This window comes from Pyxicephalus adspersus, chromosome 5 (genome assembly GCF_032062135.1).
Source record: "Pyxicephalus adspersus chromosome 5, UCB_Pads_2.0, whole genome shotgun sequence".
In the NCBI taxonomy this organism is placed as follows: Eukaryota; Metazoa; Chordata; class Amphibia; order Anura; family Pyxicephalidae; genus Pyxicephalus; species Pyxicephalus adspersus.
In genome coordinates, this window is record NC_092862.1 from 143,908,668 (window position 1) to 143,933,993 (window position 25,326).

General features: G+C 43.1%; 2 protein-coding genes across 7 annotated transcripts in view; both read left to right on the forward strand.

Moving 5' to 3' along the window:
• Positions 1-4,464, forward strand: part of NKTR (natural killer cell triggering receptor) — a 35,219-nt gene extending 30,755 nt beyond the window's left edge. For all 5 annotated transcript variants that reach the window (XM_072412993.1, XM_072412995.1, XM_072412994.1 and 2 more), the window contains one exon: positions 326-4,464. In XM_072412993.1, the coding sequence (XP_072269094.1) occupies positions 326-392 (67 nt within the window). In that variant the 3' untranslated portion in view covers positions 393-4,464. The remainder of the gene's footprint in view (positions 1-325) is intronic.
• A 3,079-nt stretch (positions 4,465-7,543) lies between these two features.
• ZBTB47 (zinc finger and BTB domain containing 47) overlaps positions 7,544-25,326 on the forward strand; it is a 49,125-nt gene continuing 31,342 nt past the window's right edge. For both annotated transcript variants that reach the window (XM_072412998.1, XM_072412999.1), the window contains exon 1: positions 7,544-7,742. In XM_072412998.1, the coding sequence (XP_072269099.1) occupies positions 7,740-7,742 (3 nt within the window). In that variant the 5' untranslated portion in view covers positions 7,544-7,739. The remainder of the gene's footprint in view (positions 7,743-25,326) is intronic.

A 25,326-nucleotide genomic window follows, 5' to 3' on the forward strand; every position in this document is an offset into this window, starting at 1 on the left:
TGTATAGAATTAGTCACTTGAAAGCTTGTTTCTTTGAAACTGATTGTTCCTATCAAGTGGAACATGAATAGGAAGGAATACTGCTGAACACCTAATGCCAGGCTCAGGATAACCTTCTGTATGGTTTGGTTCTGATTGGGTATATTATATATTATTTGTGAGACTTTGCAGAGGTAAAAATTGCAGGTAGTATTTTGCATGGTTTGGATCTTTTGCATTCAGAAAATATTTAATGTTTTAGGTTTGGGGTTGCATTTTTAGCCTGTGTATGAAAAAGCTAAAGTGCCATTCCAGATCCTCACGGTTCATTTTTTTTCTTTTTCAGGAGTCGACGGTCATCCTACAGCGGCAGCGACCACAGTTATCGTCGACGTCACAGTGGTAGAAGTTAACAGTGTTCACCGTATTTGGTTTCAGTCCAGTCCCACACCCCTTAGATTACACCATTCACCTAACACCCATCATCATGTTTGTTGGAGCTGACAATGGGACCGATTGTGGACAGTGCAGTAATCGCTGTGCTTCTCGGCTCGGATGGGATTTTTTTGTTGTCCTGTAGAAGAGTTTATATATCCTTATAGCAGTCGTTGGTAGTAAAGAATCTGAGGGTGGGCAGGGTTTGCCAGGGGGGCTGTAGTTGCACTGCAAGGGTAAATCAGTATTGGTTGCACTATGTCCGCTTTTGTAGCATGAAGATTATCGCTGTTCTTGCATTGATCACCATTAACATTCACATGGTGATAATGGTGGTGGGATTTTGTCCTCACATATTCTTTTTTTTATCTGGTCCTTCTTAGGACATACAGGAGAATTCTCTGCTGGAAATTATAAAACATTACTGTGAATGAACTCCTTACATGTGAAGTTTTGGTGACTTAATTTAGAGAACAAACACACGTCTCAGTATTTGCTAAATGATGTCTTAGCTGAAATGTTAAAAAGCTGAAAAGTATTCAGTGATACCAGGAATGTGGGTATGCAAAGGCTTGATGGGAAATGTAGTCCATAGGAAGTGACACATGCTTGTACCCTTCCTGTGACGTGCCTGCGTCCTCTGTATTTGTGGTAACATATAATATCACCACAGATTTATATTTTCTAGGTTAAAGAGAAAGTAATATAGAAATTTTATTAAAGGTGCATTTGCATATGATCGGGGTGCAGGCAGGGAGAAAATTCAGTATTTAACGAATGGGCTGTCCTATCACAACAATGCAATGCAACAGACTGCTTAAGTCATTATGGGACCTTAAACTTTTTAAAGGGAGCTGTTTAGTGATAAATATCTCCTGAGCAGTCATCGTTGGGAGGGTGAAGGTCTTTTTAAAATCTGATTCCCATTCTGGAAGTAGCCAAACCTAGAGAGATGGGTGATGGAGGTGCAACAAAGTCAGCCCATATGTGTAAGAATTTTGCTGGAAAACCCCAGTTATCTCTACAGACATCGGTTAGGAACACAGGCACCTATATTTTCATATACATCTGTGGAAGACGTCTTTCTGTTTTCACAGGTTGTCAGATTGCCCTTCCGGTAGGAGAATAAAATGGGGAATGCAGTCACTTAGATGAAATGAACTCAAGCTTTTATATTTAAAACTATGGAGGAAAGACTGTAACTTGTTACCTGTAAATTATACAGCTGTGCAAGTTTTGTTTTGTTTAAAAAAGTATACTGTGGTAGTGCAGAGTTTGTCATTTTTATAGTTGGATGCATCCATAAATAGCAAGAAATGTGTATTTATTTCAAGTATTTCCCTCCTACCGCTCCACTGTATTTCTTAATTGTAAAAATATATAAATAGTCCTTTCCAGTATTCACCTCAATGTCCCTGAGAATATTAAAAAAAAAGTTTTTTTAGTAGCTAAACTTTTTGAACTATCTCCCTAATAGCTACTTTGTGTGCACCAGCTACCTTTGCATACCCAGCAATGTGCAGCAAAGTAAGTTCATCAATTTGCCGCATATTAGTATAAATATCCGAGTAGAGTTATGGGATGAACCTAGCAGGCCCAGACACTGCATTTTGCCCGCTGCTAAGTACATGAAGAGGCAGATACAGACCAGGTATTTGTTACAGGGAGTTAGAGCAGCGGTGAATGGTTTGTACTACAGGAAGCACCTGCACACCATTCCACACTGCATTGCTGCTCAGAAATCGAAGAAATACATAATGCACACACTATGGCCACTTATAATTACACAATATTTGCTCATTACACAGATCATTATTCTTTAGAAAAATGCTAGCAAATGCAGCTGATTGCTACTACATGGAACAATGCACATTTGTTCTTGTATTGGGTAATCACAGCCATGTGATATTTATAAACCACTCCATGAGGAGCATTTGCATAGTACTCAGTAGCTACTTTTATTACTGCCATCATGTTACTAAAAGTTGTCCACGTGCTGTGGTTAGGTTGGTGGATCTTAGTGACACTGTGAATGTTTTCAAGATTAAAAAAAAACGTCCTGCAAAGGAAATCACTTTATACTCACTATATAACTCTGATCTCTGCTTTCTAGATTAAAGGGAGCTCGGTGAGGACTCCTGTATTGGTGCTGTATTGGAGGAGTGTGGGAAATGCAAGGCTGGCTGAACAGAATTATAATGGTAAAATGGCCCAGATCAGCTGGATGGCGGTTCAGGTATGAACTTGCTCTTCCTTCTGCTGACTTGGTAGGGAGCAGAATGTGTGTAGTTCTGACCGAGCTCCATGAGAAATCCGGCACACCGAGGTACTTCTGCAGCAGCAGCTCTGCGACAAAGCGTTGGTTCATACAGGGTGGTGTGCATTTTTTCAATAATGTAGTTGTGTGACAGGGACACTTTAATGCATACTAATTTAGTCTACTAATTAGTACCTCCATCTAAAATCTCTTGACATTGAATTCCTATTATTCTTCAAACAGCCACAAACACACCAAGGGCCGTCATTTATCTGTCATTTAAGGAACCTGCACCTGGAATCTGTAGGTTTACTACATGTCAGATTTATTGCTTTATAAATATGTGCTGATCTTACATATTTCATTCACTGCGAGTTAGGGGAAGGTGGTCGCTTACTAATAGCAGGGGAACTGGGGGAATCATTTATAGTCCAATCATCAAACAGGAAGCTGCAAAGGTCAGTGATGGTGCCAACTCCAATGAAAATGCTGTATTGGATAAGTGTGGGAAATGCAAGGCTGGCTGAACAGAATTATAATGCTAAAATGGCTCAAGTCTTAAATATATCAGCTTTGTGTCAGGCTGCAGCCGTGAACGGCGGTCTCAGTATAAACTTGCTCTTCCTGCTTCCTGACTTATTGACAGCATCTTATTTATACACTGGGCTTCATCATCCCAATCTGCCTTGAGTGCCCTCAGTATGAAAATGACACATAACATTATTTTTTTTTAATTTAACATTTTTTGACACTGTCAATAAACGATGTGTATATATTTGTAGTTTGCCCAAAATTTCCTATGTTAATGACTTGCTGCAGGAATTGTTACATTAAATGTAAAAGCCACGCCTCTCTTAGTGCCAAAATTCTTCAATATTGATAGGTCCATTCCATGCTAAATGTAGAGTAAATGAAGAAATGAATTGCTGTACAGAATTAGTTGGAGACGGTTGTCTAGTTTCTTTTTTTCTTTTCATGAATTCATGAATTTCATGAATTCTCTGTAAATTCACGTTGTCTTTTGGTTATGCTTTACCCCAACGCCTTCAACCTGCTGGTGTAGATAGAATAGAAGTTCACCTGTTTTCTTTTGTACAGAGAAGTTTTCCCTTTTTTTAAGGATTGTATCCTTTACCTGAAGTGAATGTTCTTCATTGCAATGTTTTGTTTTTGTACAGTGTTCTCCCCAGCACCTTTTAGCTGGGCGCACCACCCAGCAGTTTTCAGTGATCCACCTGGCTGTTTTTGGATGGTTACTGAAAAGTTGGCTCACAATACAGGGACTGCCACCCAGTTTAAAGAAATATCTGGGGAGAATATTTTTGTATAATTTGTTTAAAGGGATGTTTCATTGTGACTATAAAAAAAAAAGTGTAATACCATTTTCAACCACAAGAATGACGTGCAGCTGCTGGTACAAGAGCGCCTTCTATTGGCTCAGTCTTGCTATGGGGTCTTTTATTCTGTGCTGAATTCCATCAGGTGAGCAGCAAGCTAATATTGGATTTCATTACAGGAACAAAGTTCCAGGCTCAATAAAGTCTTCTCGATCCGAGAGGACCCCCCCTCCCTCCCTGGTATGGCACGAAATCCTGGGACAAAGAGGCCTTACACTTTTTTTTTTTTTTTTTACAATAGAGAAAGAAATTTCAAAAGTTTCATTAAATGTTTTCTTTGATTTGTAAGAAAGTTCGGGGTGGGGGGTGTAATTTTTGTAAATATAGTTAGTTTTCTGATTTCTATGGTTTTCCAATACCTTGTATGTAAAATGGTATTAAAGATATTTACTCTGACTTGTCTGTGTCCGGGTATAAATGAGCTTCATGAATTCTTCCATATGTTGCATGCAGGACAGGAATATTGCAATAGGTATTTCCCTATTGTTCTTACACAGAAGACTTTTCCTGGTGTTTATGCTCAAAACACTTAGTGATGCAGCATACATACACTCAATTATTGTCATTGGAAACAATCTTTCATGATCGCTCTCAGCGACAAAAGACTAAAAGATGAATGAACGAGCACTTTACATGCCCTGCTGTTCAGTTCTATGGGCAGCACGGTGGCTCAGTGGTTAGCACTCTGCTTTTTGCAGAGCTGGGTCCCAGGTTTGAATCTCAGCCAGGACTCTATCTGCATGGAGTTTGCAGGTTCTCCCCGTGTTTGTGTAAGTTTCCTCCGGATACTCCGGTTTTCTTCCCACATTCCAAAAACATGCAGTTAGGTAACTGGCTCCCCCCCCCCCCAAAATTGAGCTGCTTTCAGAGACAGTTAGTGACATGACTATGGACTTTGTACACTGCTGTGTAAAATGTTGGTGCTATATACATACTGTATAATAATAATAACATCTCCCTCCAGTGAATCCTATGTTGTCTTCAGTTCTCTTGCTGTTCTGTCCTATATTTTCCACGTCGCCATCTTCATCTCTAGATCACCAATGGGAGCCATGGGGAGAATAAAAGCGGAGCCAGAAAAACAAATACATTGGGTAACAAAAATAACTAATTAAACTTAATTAAAAAATGAAGCATTTAAAAAATGTATATTAATAAACAGTAATTATATAGCACCAACAGATTATGCAGCGCTGTACATTAGGGGGGTTGCAAATGACAGACAGATACACAGTGACACAAGAGGAGGAGATGACCCTGCCCTGAAGAGCTTACAATCTAAGATTACATTTCAGTCTGCTGTAAGTAATCTGCTTTCTACAGAAATTAAACAAGTCCAGCATCGCGTGGATAATAACCTTTCATATCATTCTCAGTATATGCGGAGTGTCCTTACTGAATACCAATTGTTCTTTCTGGTCCAATCCAAGCATGATTTGGAAGATGTTCTATCAGCAGCAGGAAGATTTGGGCCCCTCCAGTCAGATCTGAAGGAACTTTCTTATGCTACAAAGCTTCACAAATGATTCAGACAATGGGTCTGATTTATTATAGCTCTCCAAGGCTGGAGGGGATGCACTTTCATCAGTGAACCTCGGAGATCCAGCAAACCTGGAATGGATCTGGTCCAGGATTCAAAACATTTGCTAGAAAATAGCAAATTACTTTGAAGAAATCCATTCCAGTTTTGCTGGATTGCATTGTCCTGGCCATGGCATCACAGTACTGTCACCCGAAATCACTTTGGCTCCTATGAGGGTTGGACCAGAAGGGTCACTGATCTTTGTAAGCCCCTGACTACGTCACTGTTTACCGGATGAACTTCATTGGACCACCTTTGGTAGGTACCAATCTCTGCAAATTGTAAACACCCCACAAGATTTGCTCTTTTGGAGATTCTGTGACTCCAGCTTTTAACCATATATCAGATGCTTAGGTTTGCATGTTCATCTTCTAAAACATCTTTCATATCGTATCCAACACTAAAGTTTTTATGACTGAGTACAGTACAGGTTCAAAAAAGGTGTGCCCCATTTTCAAAAATTCTGGATTTTTGAAGGAAGGTTATATATTAAAATAAAATAACACTAAATGAAAAGCAAATGAAATTTTAATGTTCAACTAAAAACGTTTTTTTATAGAATTTTAGTTCAGCTAAATAGTGCCTCAGAATTTAATCATTACTGTACCCTGGAAAAGAAGCTAAATAGCAGATTTAGGCTGTCAGGATGATTATTTCCATTACTGACAGTAACGGCATCCTCAGCAGCAGGAACAGCTTCATTTTATGGAGGAAACAGCTGATTCTGGAGTACAACACCATCAAAACATAAACAGCGCCTCCAGAAAACTGTAAATTTGAAAATGCGCTCCGAAATCCATGCCGGAAAACTGAAAGATCCGGATTATTGAATGTCAACCTGTTTTCTGTTATTGCTTCATAGAGTGTATAGAACCATAAATCAATTACAAGCAGCTCCAGACCGGCCGGGGGTGATGTGCCATAACCTGCAGCATACTTGGAAGAAGCTCACCGCCCTCCAGTGAGATTAATTCCACTTTAAAGGTTAATTATTTCCAATAGATTGCTAAACCTGCAAATAATCCGAGAACTAAAAGTTCACCAGGTGATGAGCGCAGATTTTGCCATTCAGGATTCAAAGACCGAAAGGAAATAGCCAAGCAAAACGTTTTTTCTTCAGGACCATGACAGGTCTTTTTCTCTTTTCTTGACTTTTCTTTTCTTTTCTTCACTCTCTCTTCTCTCACTTTCTTCTTTATAACCCTCTATTCTCCCTTTCCCTTCCATTAAATCTCTTCAACACCTCTCACTCCTTTTTCTCTTCCTCTCCTGTCCTATTACAATGTATCAGTTATATACTTCCACCTCCCTCATCTCTCATTCTTCCTTCATCCTCCATCTTTTTCTTCTCTATCGCTTCTTTTCTGCCTTTTATCTTTCTTCCCTCTCTTCACTTTCTCTCTCTCTCTATTCTCCTTCTCTTTTATTCCCTTCTCTCTCTCTCCATCACACACATACAGTTGGGTCCATAAATATTTGGACAGAGACAACTTTTTTCTAGTTTTGGATCTGTACATTACCACCATTAATTTTAAATGAAACAACTCAGATGCAGTTGACCTGCAGACTTTCAGCTTTAATTCAGTGGGTTCAACAAAAAGATTGCATAAAATGTGAGGAACTAAAGCCTTTATTACACAATCACTTCATTTCAGGGGCTCAAAAGTAATTGGACAATTGACTCAAAGGCTATTTCATGGGCTGGTGTGGGCAATTCCTTCATTATGTCATTATCAATTAAGCAGATAAAAGGCCTGCTCTCTCTCTCTGGCCCCTCCCCCTTCGTTTTTTTTGTCTCTCAGGCGGAGGGGGCGGTCCCGGCGCCTCCAGCCATGTGACAGCGGCCGGCCAATAGGGAGCGGGTCCTGGTCAGCACACCCCCAGCTCTGGAGAGGCCGGGCAGAGCCGGGAATGTATGATGGCGCTGGCTGAGGGAAGCCCGGGAGGGAGGCGGCATGTAGGACAATAAGAGGCGGCAGCGGAGCGGGGGGCCCGAACAGCCACAGGCCGTACATGGACAGAGGGAGCCCCGTGTGGAGCGGCCCGGAGCAGCTTTCCTTCCCTCTGCCCTGTGTGAGACGCCGGCACAATGGTAGGAGACCCCCCGGCTGTGTGTGAGGCCTGAGCCCGGGGAGGAGGGGGGAGCGGTGACAATGGAGGCCGCACAATGTGATGACATGTCTGGAGGTGACACTTGTCTGAGCCCCGGTGTCACCCAGCTTTGTCTGCACCCCGGAGAACTTCACATCTGGGCCCGGGGACTGCTGGGCAATGCACCGGGCATGGGGGGCATCACTGGGCCAGGGGGACTGCGGGGCTGTCACTGACCCGGACCCGTTATCCCAGAACCCATTATCCCAGGACCAATCTCCATTATCCCAGAACCAGGACCCATCTCAATTATCCAATCCCCAGAACCTGGACCCATCTCCATTATCCCAGAACCAAGACCCATCTCATCCCATCCCCAGAACCGAGGCTCACCTGCTGGCCTGTCACTGCCCAGAACCAGGACCCATTATGCCAGAACCCATTATCCCAGGACCAGCACCTATTATACTAGGACCCATTGTCCGAGAATCCATCACCATTATCCCAGAACCGATCACCATTATCCCACAACCAAGACCTATCTCCTCTATACCCCCCCAGAACCGAGACCCAACTGCTGGCCTGTAACTGCTCCAGAAGCAGGGCCCAATATCCCAGAACCAGGACCCATCTCTATCTCCATCCCCAGAACTGAGACACAACTCTATCCCCATCTTCAGAACCAGGACCCATCTCCATTATCCCATCCCCAGAACCGAGACCCAACTGCTGGCCTGTCACTGCCCTGTCTACAGAACTGGGACCCAACTGCTAAACCCATCACATCCCCATCTCCAGAACTGAGACCCAACTGCTGGCCCATCACGGCTACAGAACCCATCTCCATTATCTCAGAACCAGGACCCATCTTCATTATCTAAAGCCCAGAACAAGGACCCAACTGCTGGCCTGTCACTGCTCCATCTCCAGAACTGAGACCCAACTGCTAAATCCAATAATTCTCCATCTACAGAACAGAGGCCCATCTCATCCCATCTCTAGAACTGAAACCCATCTCTATCCCCATCTCCAAAACTGGGACCCAACTGCTGGCCCGTCGCTGCCCCATCTCCAGTACTGAGACCCATCCCCAATATCCCACCTTCAGAGCCGAGACCCAACTGCTGGCCCATTACTGCCCAATCTCTGAATCTTCACTGCTCCATCTCTAGAACCCGAGACCTATTTCCATTATCCCATCTCTAGAACCAACAACCCAACTGCTGACCAGTCACTGCTCCATCTCTAGAAACGAGGCCCATGTCTATTATCCCATCTCCAGAACCGAGACCCCATTGCTGGATTATCACTCCTCTGTTTCCAGATCCAAGACCCATTTGTTGACTCATCATTGGCTCATCTCTAGAACCGAGACCTAACTGCTGACCTGTCACTGCCCCATTTCTAGAATTGTAACCCATCTCCAGAACCAAGACCCAACTGCTTAACTCATTACTGCTCCATCTCCATTATTCCATCTTAAGAACCCAAACCCTTCACTGCCCCATCTCCAGAACCAAAACCCATCTCCATTATCCCATCTCCAAAACTGAAACTCAACTACTAACCCCATTACTCTCCCATCTACAGAACAGAGACCCAACTGCTGACCCTTCACTTCCCTATTTCTAGAACAGAGACCCAACTGCTGACCCTTCACTGCCTCATCTGCGGAACCAAAACCCATCTCCATTATCCCATCTCCAGAACCAACACCCAACTTCTGACCTCTCACTGCCTCATCTCCAGAACTGAAACCCAACTGCTGACCCTTAACTGCCTTATCTGCGGAACCAAAACGCATCTCCATTATCCCATCTTTAGAACCGAGACCCAGCTGCTGACATGGCACTACCTCATTTCCAAAACTGAAGCCTATCTGCTGACACCCCAGAGGCCGAGACCCAACTCCATTATCCCATCACTAGAACAGAGAGCCAACTTCATTATCATCCATTGTCCAGAATTCAGACTTCTAAGGTTCCTCTTCACGGTTCCATCTCCATTATCATCCCCTCTCCAGGACTGAGACACATCATCAATATTATCCCATCTCCTCAACTCTTGTGCTTTCTCTTCACTTGTCCTATTTCTAGGACTGAGATCTACTTACCATCCAATGTACAGAACTGCAAGCCATCTCTATTATCCCATCCCCAGGGCTGGAGACCTAACGTTAACCTTATTTCCATGACTGAGATTCATTTCCATTGCCATCCCATCTCAAGGACCAAGACCCAACTACTTCCTCATCCCATTTCCAGGACTGAAACCCATATACTTATTCATTCAATGTACAGAACTGAGAGCCATCTCTGTTATCCCATCTCCAGGACTGAGACCTATAATTACCCCCATTTCCAGGACTGAGATTTATCTCCATTGTCATCCCATCTCTAGAACTAAGACCCATCTAGTTCCTCATCCCAGTTCCTAGATTGAGACCCATCTATTTCCCCTTCTCTGTCCAGTCTCTTGTACTGAATCCTTATCATACCATCTCCAGGATTTAGTCATCTCTACCCCAATCTTTATGCTTTTTAGTAGACTTATCTATTTCCCCTTCACTGTCCACTCTGCAGGACTAAGACCCATTTTTATTATCTCCAGGACTGAGATTTATCTTCTTTGCTTTCTTTATCCCATTTTTGGGACTGAGATGCATCTTCATCCCCATCTCCAGGGCTCAATCCTAATTACTTCCCCAATTACATCCATATCCCATCTCCAGGATAGAGACTTATCTACTTCTCCTACTGTATCCCATCTCCAGCATCGGAACCCATCACCACCCTCATGCCATCTCCAGCACCAAGACTCGTTTACTTCCACCCTTATCATTTTCATTACATTTCTAGGACTGAGACTTCTCTTCATCCCCATCTCTGGTACGGCGACCAATCTACGTATTCATTCCTTCTCCAGGACTGGAAATCTTCTATTTTTAACTGGGCCATCTTCATGACTGAGTTGCATCCACTACACCTTCTTCATCCACTACACTGACATCCTTATCCCATCTCCGGAACTAAGATCCATTTTCTTCCCCATCGAATCCTCGCCCTATCCCCAGAACCGAAATCCATCTACTTTACCCATCGACATCCTCATCCCATCTCCAGAACCGAGATCCATCTACATCACCATTAACATCCTCATCATATCTCCAGAACTGAAATCAATCTACTGTACTTCCCCTATTGACATCCTCATCCCATTGACAGAACTGAGACCCTTCTACTTCTCTTTTGACAACCTCTGCTCCAGAACCGAGATCCATCTACTTCCCCATCGAATCCTCGCCCTATCCCCAGAACCGAAATCCATCTACTTTACCCATCGACATCCTCACCCCATCTCCAGAACCGAGATCCATCTACATCACCATCAACATCCTCATCATATCTCCAGAGCCGAAATCAATCTACTGTACTTCCCCTATTGACATCCTCATCCCATTGCCAGAACTGAGACCCTTCTACTTCTCTTTTGACAACCTCTGCTCCAGAACCGAGATCCATCGACATCCTCATCCCATCTCCAGAACTGAGATCCATCTCTGTAACATCCTTATCCCATCTCCAGGACTAGCACCCACATGTGTACCATCCTTCCCTACTCCACCCAGGACAAGCACCCTTTAATATCCGGTCTCCATCCCCCCCTTACATTGTGTCTGACTTTGCCTCATCTTTAGTCATTTGCAGCATTTTAATGGTTATACGAATACAGATCATGTGACATTTCGTATTGTTCATAGAGTGCTACATTATACATTGAGAAGTCACCAGAATGGAAAGTATTGTGGGGAAACCCTTCCCTAAAAAACCATGGGGCTGCCATTGCTGAACAGTTGCATGGTTGTCCTGGATAAAGTGACCAGATCCGAGAAGTCCTGATCCATATTTTGTTCTAGGTTAGCATCTCGTAGTTTTGAAGGATCACAGGATTAGCATGACGGCATCGCAGGAGAATTAAACAGTGGCAGCCTCTGTTTCTTTCAGGAAATGTTTCTTTCATTTAGGGTTGGGGAAAGATTTTTCAAGCACACAATGTGCTTCCTGTGTACAGAAGGTAGCTTTTGGTTGTCACTTTTTAATTCTAAATTAATTCACTAGTTTTCTAAACACTAATGCATCAATGTCAAATTTGCTTGTCTTGGCTCATTAAAATATAACTATTCCATAATTATTACACATAATATCAATATTGCACTAAGCAATCCTATATGGTAACCATTTCTGTTCCAGGTGTGCTGGTATCTTAGTTGTCTTGGTATCTTAGTTGTCCATTTTTGCAACATCTGCAAAAAGAAAAAAATACATTCTGATAATAAAACAGTTCATCTGTGATTTTAATCGTATAAATCTTCCTATTGCTGTCTGTGCAGGGTGATGCCAGTGTTGCACCAGCTATAATATATAACCATATAGAACTCTGGACTTGCCAGCAAAACCTGCACCATGCTGTCCTTGTCTGCAGCTCAGTGTTACCGTGTCTGGAAAGGTTTGCAATGCTGTTTATTTTGGGGCTTTTATAAAGTGCATTTTTGGGCCCCATAAATAGGTTCAGTCTTTGAATAATAGATTCCCAATTATCACAGGGCTTGTGTAGTGACCAACAAACTATTTGTAGGTCTCAAAACTGTATTAGGACACGTATCCCTTAAATACTAAATGAGGAAGCAGCAAAAACATAAATGACCCACCTGACTTTTTACTTTTTGGATGCTTCCTGTTCTGTTTTGCACAGCCAGATGTTGGTGAAAATAAAGGACCCCAAAACTTTCGAAAATGTGCCCCAGCTCCTTGGTGATCATTCCCAATCGGAACCTTTTTTTGCCAAGATCCTGCAAAAAGAAACTGTGGTGTCACCTTTGTATGGCTGAAGATGGTTTTATTTTAATATTTTGTGTAATTTCCTGCAGCATTTTGTAGGGGTGGAGGACAGCCGCAAATTTATTATTACTCATTATTAATAAACTATATTTATATAGTGCCAACATATTACGTAGTGCTGTACATTAAATAGGGGTTGGAAATGACAGACAGATACAGACAATGACACAGGAGGAGGAGAGGACCCTGCCCCGAAGAGCTTACAATCTAAGAGGTGGGCGAAGTATCACACAAAAATGAAACTAGTATTCAAGTGGAAAGGTTGCCATGGAAGTAGCCAGGAAAGCTTCTTATTCTAATTCTGAAAATTGCAGTTTTTGATTTTTTTTATATATATATATATATATATATATATATATATATATATATATATATATATATGTAATTTAGAATATTCTGTATTTTGACATTTTGTCGCAATTTTTTTTTTTTTTTTTTTAATTTAAGTACAATTGTAAATTCTATTTCTGCATCCACCTGTGAGAGGACAAAGCGGAGAGCCGGTCACCTTGTATTTTCCAGTGGAGGTTCATTGGCTTTAGCTTTCAATCATTTATCAGTAATTATTTTTAAAATATTGCAATTTTTTTGTACTTTTTATGCTTTGTGTTTGCATTGTTGGACTTAGTTTCAGTTTTGTTTTTGGCCTTTGTTCGTGCCAATACACGCTCCTCTTGTGCTTGTTGTTTGCATGTATTGTGTTAGTGTAGGTGTACTGTCAGTGCTCAGGTGTGGACAATAAAACAGGTGTTATACCTTAGTGATACCTTAGTTGTGGTGCCGTGCTGAATGAATGGCATTGCATTGTGTTAATGCACATGAAGCCAATAACGTGCACGTCACTGCAACGCATCAAATTGCAAAAGTGTGTTTCATTCCCTAATACTTTTATTTATCCTCCCTTCTGGCATTAGGATGTTGTGTTTTGGATCTTCACTGTCATAAAATTGACTCTGAAAATGTCTTTCAGACATTTGGATCAGAAATCTTTTTCTCCACACTTTTGGAAGGGTCATCCTCTCCAAGTTTTGCTTTAGTGGAAAGTTGTGCAAGAGAATTAACTTGTGAGTATCTAATGAAGCCATTCAGCAGTGTGCACGTTCGGGTTTATAATGAGCTGTGAGTGAATTGCACATTCATATTGGGAATCTTTGAGCTGGATCCAAAACAGGGGCAGTGTACAGAGACTGTGGTAATCGAAATGCTAATAACTGGCTGTCTAGGGGTGCAATGCAAAGGGTAACCCTGATTTATTACAAAATCTGCTCCTGGATCCTTCTTTAGATGTGGACAGAGTAAGGAAAGTACTGATGAGTGAGATTACTTCCTGTGTTGTGGACAGGGCAAACATTATATTTTGTATTTATTTTTGCAGATTTTCGCAAATCTTGGGGTAAATGGCTGTGGGTGGTAGGAGACTGGTGGTAGGAAGAAAGAAACATCGGTTTACGGCCATGGTGGCCCTTTGGCACTCACTGTGTGGCGCTTAGTTTCTGCAGATGCTTTTCGGACTTCTGGTGGTTGCTCGTGCCAATGAAAGAAAAGTAATAATTTTATTGGCTTCTACTAGTTAAATAGCTTGATTTTATTTTATATTACCTTTCTATGCAGTCTGCCAGGGGTCTGCAGCCAGTGGCCGTCCCCTGTGCCAGTTTGGGGTCAGCAGTTGATGGCCGTCCCCTGTGCCGGTTGGAGGTCAGCAGCCAATGGCCGTCGCCTGGGCCGGTTGGAGGTCAGCAGCCAATGGCTGTGCCGGTTGGGGGTCTGCAGCCGATGGCTGTCCCCTCTGCCGGTTGGGGGTCAGCAGCCGATGGCCGTCCCCTCTGCCGGTTGGGGGTCTGCAGCCGATGGCCGTCCCCTCTGCCGGTTGGGGGTCTGCAGCCGATGGCCGTCCCCTCTGCAGCCGATGGCCGTCCCCTCTGCCGGTTGGGGGTCTGCAGCCGATGGCCGTCCCCTCTGCCGGTTGGGGGTCTGCAGCCGATGGCCGTCCCCTGGGCTGGTTGGGGGTCTGCAGCCGATGGCCGTCCCCTGGGCTGGTTGGGGGTCAGCAGCCGATGGCCGTCCCCAGTTTTTCTCCTGCTCTATCACTCTTCCGCATGAGCTCCTGATGGTGACTTCAAGTAGCATTTTCCAAGCCTGCTCCACTGCTGTCACCATAAATAAATCCGCCCTGACAAATTGCTTTTAGCTATTTCTAGTGTGCACCGTGCATGTAGACAGGAAGTGGCTGCAAGAAACATGCAGCACTGAAATGCAACAAAGAATGTGCAAAAAAAAAAAAGCAGGATTTTAATAAAACTGCAATTGTTTTGGTAAACAGTGATTAACCAAATTTATTTAATTTAGGGGTTTGTCTACTTAATAAGACAAAGCACATTTTAAATCTAAAACAAATTTCCTGGATTTAAAGGTTATTTTTGCTTTTCTGGTAATTTTCTGAGATGTGGCATATATCGGAACCTCCTTTCTTTTTTCCTGGATCTCCTCTGCAGCTGTCTCCTGATATTTATGTGTTTATATTTTGTCTTGGTGATATTATGTAATAGGCAGACAGCCCTCCAGCCAGAAGGATGCATTCGGGCCCCCTCCACTTCTAAAGGAGAAATCACTGCTACATTGTAACCTTTTGTGTCTGTAGCTTCATTTCAAGTAGAATGTATGGCTGTATGTATAATCGGACCTTCCTTTGTCACCTTCTTTGTTGAGAATGTCACCCTTACAGATAGCCAAAAAGATCATTGGTGTCACTTCAAGTGACCTGAGAGGTGCAAACTGCTCATTGCTCAAGGAACCCCCAGCAAGCTCTGCAGGATCCCTGGTTGAGAATCGCTGCATTAGACATTCATGAACACAGCCGGAACCATGATTTATATAATTGTCACTTCTGAATTTGCGTTTTGGTCCAGGACGTAGATGATAATCCTGGATTATAGGGTAACAATGATGCCACCGTCCTTTTGGAGACGGAGGCATTGTTGGGATGCAGGGGGTACTGAGCTCTGTGAGAGGTAAAGAATACCTGGAATTGTTACAGTGATGCATTACTTACAAAGCATCACATAAAAACATATGACTCTTGCACTACTTTAAATTGGAACTTAAGTTCTGCAAAAGAAATCTGTGATCCGGTGGGTTCATCATTGCAGATGGGGCAGGTGATGTTATCATCCTTTAAAAAGAATATTGAGCTGAGCATGGGATGGTGGGATTTGAAACTGCATGGACTAAATGAACTCCGGTGTGCGTTGGCGGGAGTCACAGCATCCCGATTGGAACCAGAAAGGGAAAAAGAAGGGGCTAGTAAGTGTATTTCAAGTGGACCTAAACTCAACATTTTTTCTTTACCGAATTACAACCTTTATATGTATGGTAAAAATTTTATTTTTTAAGTGCACACTTGCGCAGTGAGATCAGATCTCTTTTTTGAGCACTGGGCTACATTATCCGATTTTCGCCTGATACCTGCACAGTGGGAGATCGGATGACAGAAGAAAGAAAATGGCAGCTCCCGGCCCCTGCTCCAAAGAGGCATTCTAGGACGATGCGGGACCAGATCGAGGGATCAATCGCTTTCAGGAAGCTAAGAATATGGTATTGTAGAAGAGACATTGGCTGTCCCTCCTGCTATCAATGGCCCTGCCTGATCGCAGTTTTTAAGAGTAAGAGTTTAGTTCCCCTTTAAGTGAATTATTACGATAGTGCAGTGTGTACTTATTTAAGACACGCAATAATTTCACTGTGTAGAAAGCAACTGTTAAGTGCGGTGAGAAGGTGTGAAGAGCCCAGCAGGGAATCCCCTCTGCCATCTTTCAAGTGTGACCTGAAATCCTTGAAGAGGAGGCTTCCCGCCGTGCTGCACTTTCCTCTCCTCCAAACCCGAAATAGTCGCTTTTTTTAATTCCCGCCAAGTTAAAGAACTCCAAGAGAACATCTAAAAATTGCCTTTTAGTCCCAAGTGCTTCTCGCAACACAAGTCTTCAAATACTTCCAGCAGGTCATGTTTAATGGATTGCCATAACTAGCGGCTGCAGCAATTACCGATCACGGGGCAGCGATTAAATGAAGCTGAAAGTGAATAAAAAATACACGGGTAATAAAATCAGTTTGCTAAAACCAGCTATAGGACTACAGCTGACGTCCTGTGCAGTTCTGAATGGGGCTCTTCATTATCCCGATTGGTCTGTCCATCATATTAAACAGACAAAATGGCAGGTGGAGATGGCGAAGTCAATTTCTACTTTTAAGGTCAACATTCACAGATATTTGGTTTTCATATAGATATGATGCCAATGCCTAAAAACCCAAAAATCTTTTTTTGGACATGGCCTCCATACAATTTTTTGGGAACTAAACCCCACTTTACTCACTCGTTTCTGTTTTACAGGGCGCCTCCATCTTCATCCTTCTTCTTTTCCTGGGTACGATCTTTGGCCACCTTGAGTTGGCCCGGCCAGGATGATGAAATTTCTGCACAGGCATGTGGGAGTTCATTCAGTTTTGGCAAGTGCAGGGGAAATCCAGATTGCCAGGAATCCTAGCAACCGATGCTGAGCTGCACATGGAGCAGCATTTTTGATGGTTTAAGCGAGCCATTGCCAAATTTTCAAAACTTAAACCCATCCTGGCCCCATCCAGAACTTTTTCACAATGTCAGGATTCACTGTTTCCCCCAGGGTGGGAAGAAGCTGAGGGCAGGTCGTCTAACAGTGGGGGCAACACATGACAAATTTAGTGTTCCCAGTTCTCGTTGCTGTAAGAATCCGTATAATTGTCAGCTTTCTAATGCTCACCTCCTTAGTATGTCCCATTTTTACTTCATCTTTGTATTATGCACCCAACTGTCCATTGCCCCTGTTTTTTTTTTACCCAAACCACCCAAAAATAACTGGGTGGTTACTGAAAAATACTGGGCGGTGTGCCCAGCTATAAGGAGCTGGAGAGAACACTGTGAAGAAGCAGCACAACATGTGTCCCTGGTTCCTTGTTCCATAAAAATCTGTCAGCTTTTCTTTCGTTCCCCTTGTGCTTTGTTCCAACTATCTTATGCCCACTTTTCTTAGCTTGCCCCATTTTTCTATAGTCTTTGTATCATGCCCCAGCTGTCCAGTGCCCCTATATTGTGACCCAACTTTTCAGTAACCAACCAAAAACAGCTGGGTGGTTACTAAAAAGTGCCCTGCTAAAGGGGGCTGGGGAGAACCCTGGGATTTGAATACGCAGACTATCTTGATCACAACGGCAGAGCTACTTTGTTTTGGAGCTGCATGATGTCAAGCAAATGGCATTTTCAGAAAGGCAAAAACAGAATTTTGCATATTGCTCCTATGAAGGGACCCAGGCATGTGAGGAGGTTTGGAAAACCACAAGCCATTTATTGGGGGCCATAAAAGTTGGTTTACAAATTGCTTTTGCTTGGAAGGGGGGAGATAGAGAGAACCTTCTGTTTTCTATGTAAGGATGAGTCATTTTTATTTTAACCACTTTTCTTGATTTTTAAATCTTTTTTGTTTTTGATCCAGTTACAGATAAATTCCGCACATGCAAAACATTAAAAAAAAAATCTCGTTGGGCACCAAATACCTCCATGCAGCTGTTTTTGAACCCAGTAGCCCCATTTACTGAAGTTTTTAAAACCTGCCCGGCATCTAATTTTAGCTGTAGAAGCCCGGAGGATGTGAAGTCTTCCAGAAATTTCCCGCTTTGTTTCCCTGCGTGCATCTACACCGCCGCTGATCTCTCCCGATTATTTGGAAAGCGCTTTGTGTTTATTGTCCGGCATCATTATATAATACGGGAGCAGCCATGCGGAATGACCCTCCGGTCAAGGACTTTTAGCGAGGAATGTTTCTGAATGATTAAACTGCTCAGTGGAGAATTCAATGCACCTTGCTGAACAGGGAGCTCTTCTGATCTTTTTCTCTGGGGATTTAAAGGAGAACCCTGGGGTGGGGGCGAATAAAAATTGCTGATTGTGTTTCTAAACATTGGATGGATGGCATTTAAACAGGACAGACTTCCCATGTGTACGTAGGTGTTTGTGGTATATAATCCATGCTGGGTTTTCATCAGCACATCCTGAAATATTTATTAGGCTGATAGTGGGAGTGTCTGCAATAATAGTGCGGAATACCGGGGCAGATACAGTGCAGTACTGACTGTTACCCCCTCCTGCAGCTGTGGCGATGTCCATGCTTTAATGTTAGAAATACCAAAAGTTACTCCAGAGAAATAGTTGCATCCTCTGGGAATGGGAGTCTCATATTTCAACAACCGTTTAACTAGCTCCTGAGCCGCACAGCCTAAGAATAGAACTCTATTGCTCTCAGCATGGACAGATGGCGTCCCCATTGCTCTGAAATGTTTCACCTTAGTCGGTGATCACCGCACTCCCCTTTTTAATGTGTACATCTACTTTTCTCCCCCCGGAAGGTTGGCACCATTTTTGTTTATCCATCATCCAGGGTCACCATTGTGCAGAACCTGGCTATGTTTATAAATGTCTGACAGAGCCTCTCACCTTGTTACAGCCTGATCAATGGGGAAGAGGAGACTGAAGAAATGCAGCATGCTGATATCTCAATATCAGCCTAGGACATGTTCCATGCCCAAAAAGGTTTTATTAAATAAAAAGGTTGCTGTAAATTTCAACATGCAAAGAACCTAGTCAAACTGTAAAGATCAACCTTAGCATTTCCCCTGATCCATTTCCTCCACATTAAAAAAAAATTCCTGCAGTTTATCTGGTGGTCCAGTGACGCTATGTCAGCTCCGTTATTCCAGCAGTATAGGGTAGTAATTCTTCTGTCTTTGAGTCTACAGCGCCCTCTAGGGGACGTGTATATAACACAGAGCACCACATGTGCTGGACTGAGGAGCTGGAATGTTTTTTTTTTTTCGTAGGCAGGGTGGTTCCATTTTCAGTTCTTTTAGATCTGACATTTTTACTTTCTTTATTGTAAACTGTTAAGAAACTAATTATCACATCTGTGCGTTTGTGGCCAGCTTTATACCAGAATCTCAGCAGCGGTTTGCCAGGAATCCTGAATACTCGGCTACAGGGAGAAATCCTTGTAAATGCGATCATTGAATTATGGAAAACCAAGGATAGCAAAATTGGGAAGGTGATTATTAAAAAGGCAAATTAAATGGATGAAATACGAGAGGAATTCTATCTGCAGAATTAGTATTTTTGTCAATTGAATGAACATTGCTCTTCCATGCAGTACAGCCCTGCCTGGCTAGGGGTAGACACCTAATTTTTCACCTACTGGGTCCTTCTCACACTCACCTCATTCTGCATAGGAAAAGGAGAAAATCTCCCAAAATTTTGCTTTCTGTTCCTCTCGGCTTGCTCATTGCATTGCTGATTGGCTTCTTAGTGCTGCTGCTCCTTCTCGGTGTTCTCCCCGGCTTCCTTTAGCCGGGTGCACCGCTCTGCACTGTTCAGGTGGTTATTGAACATTTGGGTCACCAAAGAAAAATAATATATTGCCCTACTCATTTTATGACCACCCACCTACAGCTTCCTCCTACCTAGCTTAAAAAATGTTTCTGGATAGAACACAGCTTTTATACTGAGCTAAAAAAAAAGTCACCATGCTGGAAGGCCCGAGGGACCCATACTGCCCACTATGTCATTCATGGTACCTTGAGGTTCCTCTGTCCGGTTTTTATTCCTCTCTTGAGCACCTGTCCAGGTAACAAATCATATGATCAATGATGGTGCACAGGTGTGATGCTGTTGTTGCTTTGATACCCATATGTAGTGTCTGCATGGTGTATGTACTCGTCCCCTGTGCAGATGCACAAATAAATCTGCACGACTTGCTGATCCACTTTCCACTGCAGGGCACCACCATCATGATCTTCTTTCGTCGCTTCCTCTTTGCAATCGTTTCCCATCTTCATTGACCACACTGGAATGATGTAACTCCTGCACGCCTTCATTCATTCCCAACAAGGAATTTCAGCTTTGTCACCTGGAAACCCGAAACGATGAGCAGCACAGTGGCTAAGTGGTTAGCACTCTGCTCTTTGCAGCGCTGGGTGGATGTTGTAGTGCTGGGTGGATGCAGTAATGTCTCTGCATGGAGTTTGCAGGTTTCCCCGTGTGTGTGTGTGTGTGTGTTTCCTCCCACATTCCAAAAACATACAGGTAATTGACTTCCCCCCAAATTGACCTTAGACTGTATTAATGACATAGGACTATGTTAGGCACATTAGATTGTGAGCTCATTTGAGGGACAGCTAGTGACATGACTATGGACTTTGTACAGCGCTGTGTAATGAGTTGGTGCTATATGAATACTATATAATAACAATTGCACAGATAGGAGGAAATATTGCAGAAGGGACATCTCCTGTCCCATTTTGCAATAGTGGATTCCCAAAATCCGCTTTCTTAATAGTGACTGGGAAAGACCAAGAGGATGCACCCAAAACATCAATTCAATACGTTGTAACACAGAACTGGGTCGCTCATGGCTGGACATCATCTCTCTATCTGGCCGAACATATTTTCCGCAAGTGTTACTAATAGACCTTTTCAGTTGTGCTTAAAATATGGTGCATCCGTTCTGCATTTTATTGTTACCAAATGAAAGCCGCAGGGAAATCTCACATCGACACATCAATCAGTGTGGCATGAAAGTGTCTTATTTTTGTGCAGTTCAGCACATTTCTGCCCAGACGGAACGGCAGGCTGCATACCAATTGCTCCATTACCGATTACATTATAAAGTGACCGGTTAGCTTTCCTGCTCAAGGTGAAAGGTTCCTTTAAAATCTTCTTTCTTCACCAGAACAAGCGCGTTGCAGCAGATATTGCTGTGCCTAATGGTGTAAGCTGGGTTCTTGGTAAACTTTAGCTGCCCTGCATCCAATACATAATCATAGGATGAATGTTATAACAGCATTATAATACTTAACCATCCTTCCCACCACTCTTCTGTTGCCTCTTTGTAGTTCTCTTCATTGGCTTCCATTTCACCTGAGAATCAAATTTATCTCCTGTGCTTTGATTTCAAATCCCTCCACAGTTCTTGTCCCACTTACCTTTCTGCCCTGATAGAAAAATACCCCCCTAGCCCCTCTCTTCCCTACTCCAATGACCTACTAATCACTTCCTAACTCATAACCTCATCACACACATGGCTCAAAGACTTCTAGAGCTGCCCCGACTCTCTGGAATGGTCTCCTCATCCTATTCGGCTTCCTCCTACTTTCTGCTCATTTAAAAGAGAACTCCAAACCCAACGCTTTAACCTCCCTTACCCGTCTTCTTCTGTCTCCTAATCCCTCACTACTTCCCACCATTCCATATCCCCCTCCTATTGTGTAATACTTCCCCCACCTCCTAGATTGTAAGCTCTTCGGGGCAGGGTCCTCTCCTCCTCCTGTGTCACTGTCTGTATCTAGCTGTCATTTGCAACCCCTATTTAATGTACAGCGCTGCATAGTATGTTGGCGCTATATAAATCTTGTAATAAAAGAGGGTTGAGAATATGTTGAGCCTGTCCAGCTATCTCCTGGTGTATGCGACAGGTCCACTTTAAACGCAAGGGTTTCTCTTGACACACTAATGAGGATTCCCAGCAGGCTTTGCTCTGGGGTCTCATTGCTCTCATAGTGATGAATGGGCCCTTCTTTTCTATTCCTGACCCGATGACCGAGACTCGGGAAAGGCGGCTCATTAGCGCGGTGCCGGGACTGGTTTCTGTAAGGGAAGGGAGGGGGTCTCTGCGGCTCGCCTGGAGGGAGCTGAGACTCCCAGGAACTGTGGTGTATAAAACCATCAAATTGGGCTTTTAAAGCACATTCTGTCCTCCAAGAGCAAGTGGCCGTGCAGCAGTTTACTAATTGGAGAAAAAAATGTATCCGCTTCAGGTCCCATTTTATTTCTGGGCTGTCTACAGATTTCTGTATAGGATCCAAAACTCTTCAATTACCACTGCTGATTACTTAGCAATGGCGGAATGAATGTGAAAAGCAAGGGGTTTCTCAGTTTTTCTAATCTCTAATATGACGACAGATTTTGCTTGCTCCTTTTCTATTGCTTGCCAATTTTATTATATATATATGAACTTGCTTTGTTGTAGGGATCGTTAGGTTTATGTTATCCCCTAACTAAAGATCTTCTCTTATTTTTCTTTTGGTGTGTTGAAGCTGAGCTCCAGGAAAAGCATTGTCCTCTGCATTCAGTAGCTGTGTTTATTCATAGTGGAATCCTGGTGTGTTTTGTATATTTCTTCCAGATCTGTGCAGGAGCTTCCTGTTTTAAAGACTGGTCATTGTTGTTGTTCCATGTGCAGGGGGACTGGTCCTGTCTCCGCCCCCTCTTGCAGTTTACTGCAGGCAGCCTGTAGTGGGTGGAGCTGCCAAGCCCCTCCCACAGCTCTTTTCTTTGCTCATATTATGTAAAGGTCAGCGATGATGTCCCTGCTAAAATCTATGAAGTAATATTTGGGCCTAAAATGCATTTGGTTCACATAAAATGGATTTTTATCTTTTTATTGCTTTTTTAGAAATACAATTTGCTGAAAGTGCTGTTCCTGGAGTTCAGCTTTTTAATCCTGCCAGAAATCAAGTAGATAACTTCCTGTGCGCTCTCTGCTGTCAGTTGCATTTTTCCCCAGCTCTCAAAAGACTACAAAATGCCTCCCTCACAGGTGTTCTGTAATCCAGTCCTATTGTGACAGGAAATGCAAGATTACCATGTGAAACTTAAAGAACCAAATGCCACATCTAGGGACTTAGAAAGCTGCAAAATAATTGTTTTTTGTTCGGCGGTTTGCTTTGCTGTCCTCGCATTATTAGCATATAAGCAGCTGTATCTGTGTTCTTTATGTTGGGTTCACATTTGTATGCGTGGTCATGCGGCACGAACACCGGACGCACTAAAAACAGCCAATCTGGGAGTGTGAGCACCTCATAAATAAGCAAAGGTCATAAAAAGAACGGGAATGCATTGTAAGTGACCCCTCTGTGCATAAAACGTCTATTGCATATCAGCATGTATAATGCTATGCACCTAAAATCTGTGTTATCATTAATGTATATAGAATTATCATTAATGTACGTAAAATCTGTGTCATCATTAATGTATATGGATGTACAGTGTTCTTTCCAGGCCCCTGTATTGTGACCCAACTCTTCAGTAACAGACGGGTGATTACTGGACAGTGCAGGGTGGTGCACCCAGCTAAAAGTGGCTGGGGCGAATACTGCGTGGAAATTATTATTATTATTAATAACATATCTCGTAGCGCTGTACATTAAATAGGCATTCCAAATGACAGACACAGACAGTGACACAGGAGGAGGGGAGGACCCTGCCCCAAGAGCTTACAATCTAGGCGGTTGGGAAGTATTACACAACAGCAGGTGGGGGATATGGATTGGTGGGTGAGTAGTGAGGGTTTAAGAGACAGAAGAAGATGGGTAGGTGAGGTTGAAGGGTTGGGTTTTAAGGGATCTTTTAAATGAGCAGTAAGTAGGAGTAAGCCAAATAGGATGAGGAAGACCATTCCAGAGAGCCGGGGCAGCTCTGGAAAAGTCTTGGAGCCGTGCGTGGGATGAGGTTTTAAGTGAGGAAGTCATTAGTAGGTCATTGGAGGAGTGAAGAGAGCGGCTAGGGGAGTATTTTTCTATCAGGTCAGAAAGGTAAGTGAGAATGCAATCCTAACATGAATCTTTTGCATCACAAAGAAGAAGGTTTACTTTTATTAAGAAATCTTTCTGTATCTATACAAGGCTGCAGGGATAAACCCCTGATGTGGCGCAATATACAGCAAAAAAACAAAGCTTTGTATCAATAAATAAGCCACCTTTGTTTTACCTAGGCTGAGATGGTTTGCTAGGAGCAGAAGGAAGCATTGTCTTGTAATCAGATTGCATTGTAACTTTGTAGCAAAGTGAACAAAGCCCAGAACTGCTCAGGCATCGGAAATCATGTAAAGGTGTCATTTCTGAGCCGCATCTCATAGGTGGTGGCCCTGGACAGAATTAGGCATTAAAAGGCATTGTCAAGGGGAGTACTGTGGCAATAAATAGCTGGAAAACTATGCAAGGTTTACTTTTACTTTATTGACATTTCAAATCTTTATTTTGAATTTTTTAAATATATGCAAAAGCTCAACACATTCTTTATAATCTGGGGTTATGGTCACATAGAGAACCCGTAGAGGGAAACAGAAATATTTGTATAAATGAGCAGAAATGTTGATTCCTCATTATGTGTTGTGAGGATACAGCGAAGGTTCGTCGTATACCGCAGGCGGTGAGATCCAGTCAGATGCTCGGATAACTTCTGGCCCTGTTTATGGAGAAGTGACGATATATGCTCATTGTACATTCTGGATTCTAGGAATAATAATTAAATTCCGCTGACCCCATGTCGGCTCTGGTACTCCGCAGGATGCCTGCGTTCCCCCTCTTCTCGCTGCGGGTGGGCAGGAAGGAGCTCGGGGTCAGATATGAGGATGACGGAGCTTCTCCTGGCCTCCAAAGCGTTTGGCCATTCCAGCTGGCTTGTTGTGGGCATCTCATTATTGGCTTATTGAAACACAGAACAGTATCAGGGGGGACTGTGATCCCCTCCAATCTTCTACGGCATCCATGTTTGCAGGCTTTAGGATCCCCAAATTAGATGCAATCCCTCATTGAATTATGTTTTGGTTGCTAAAGCTC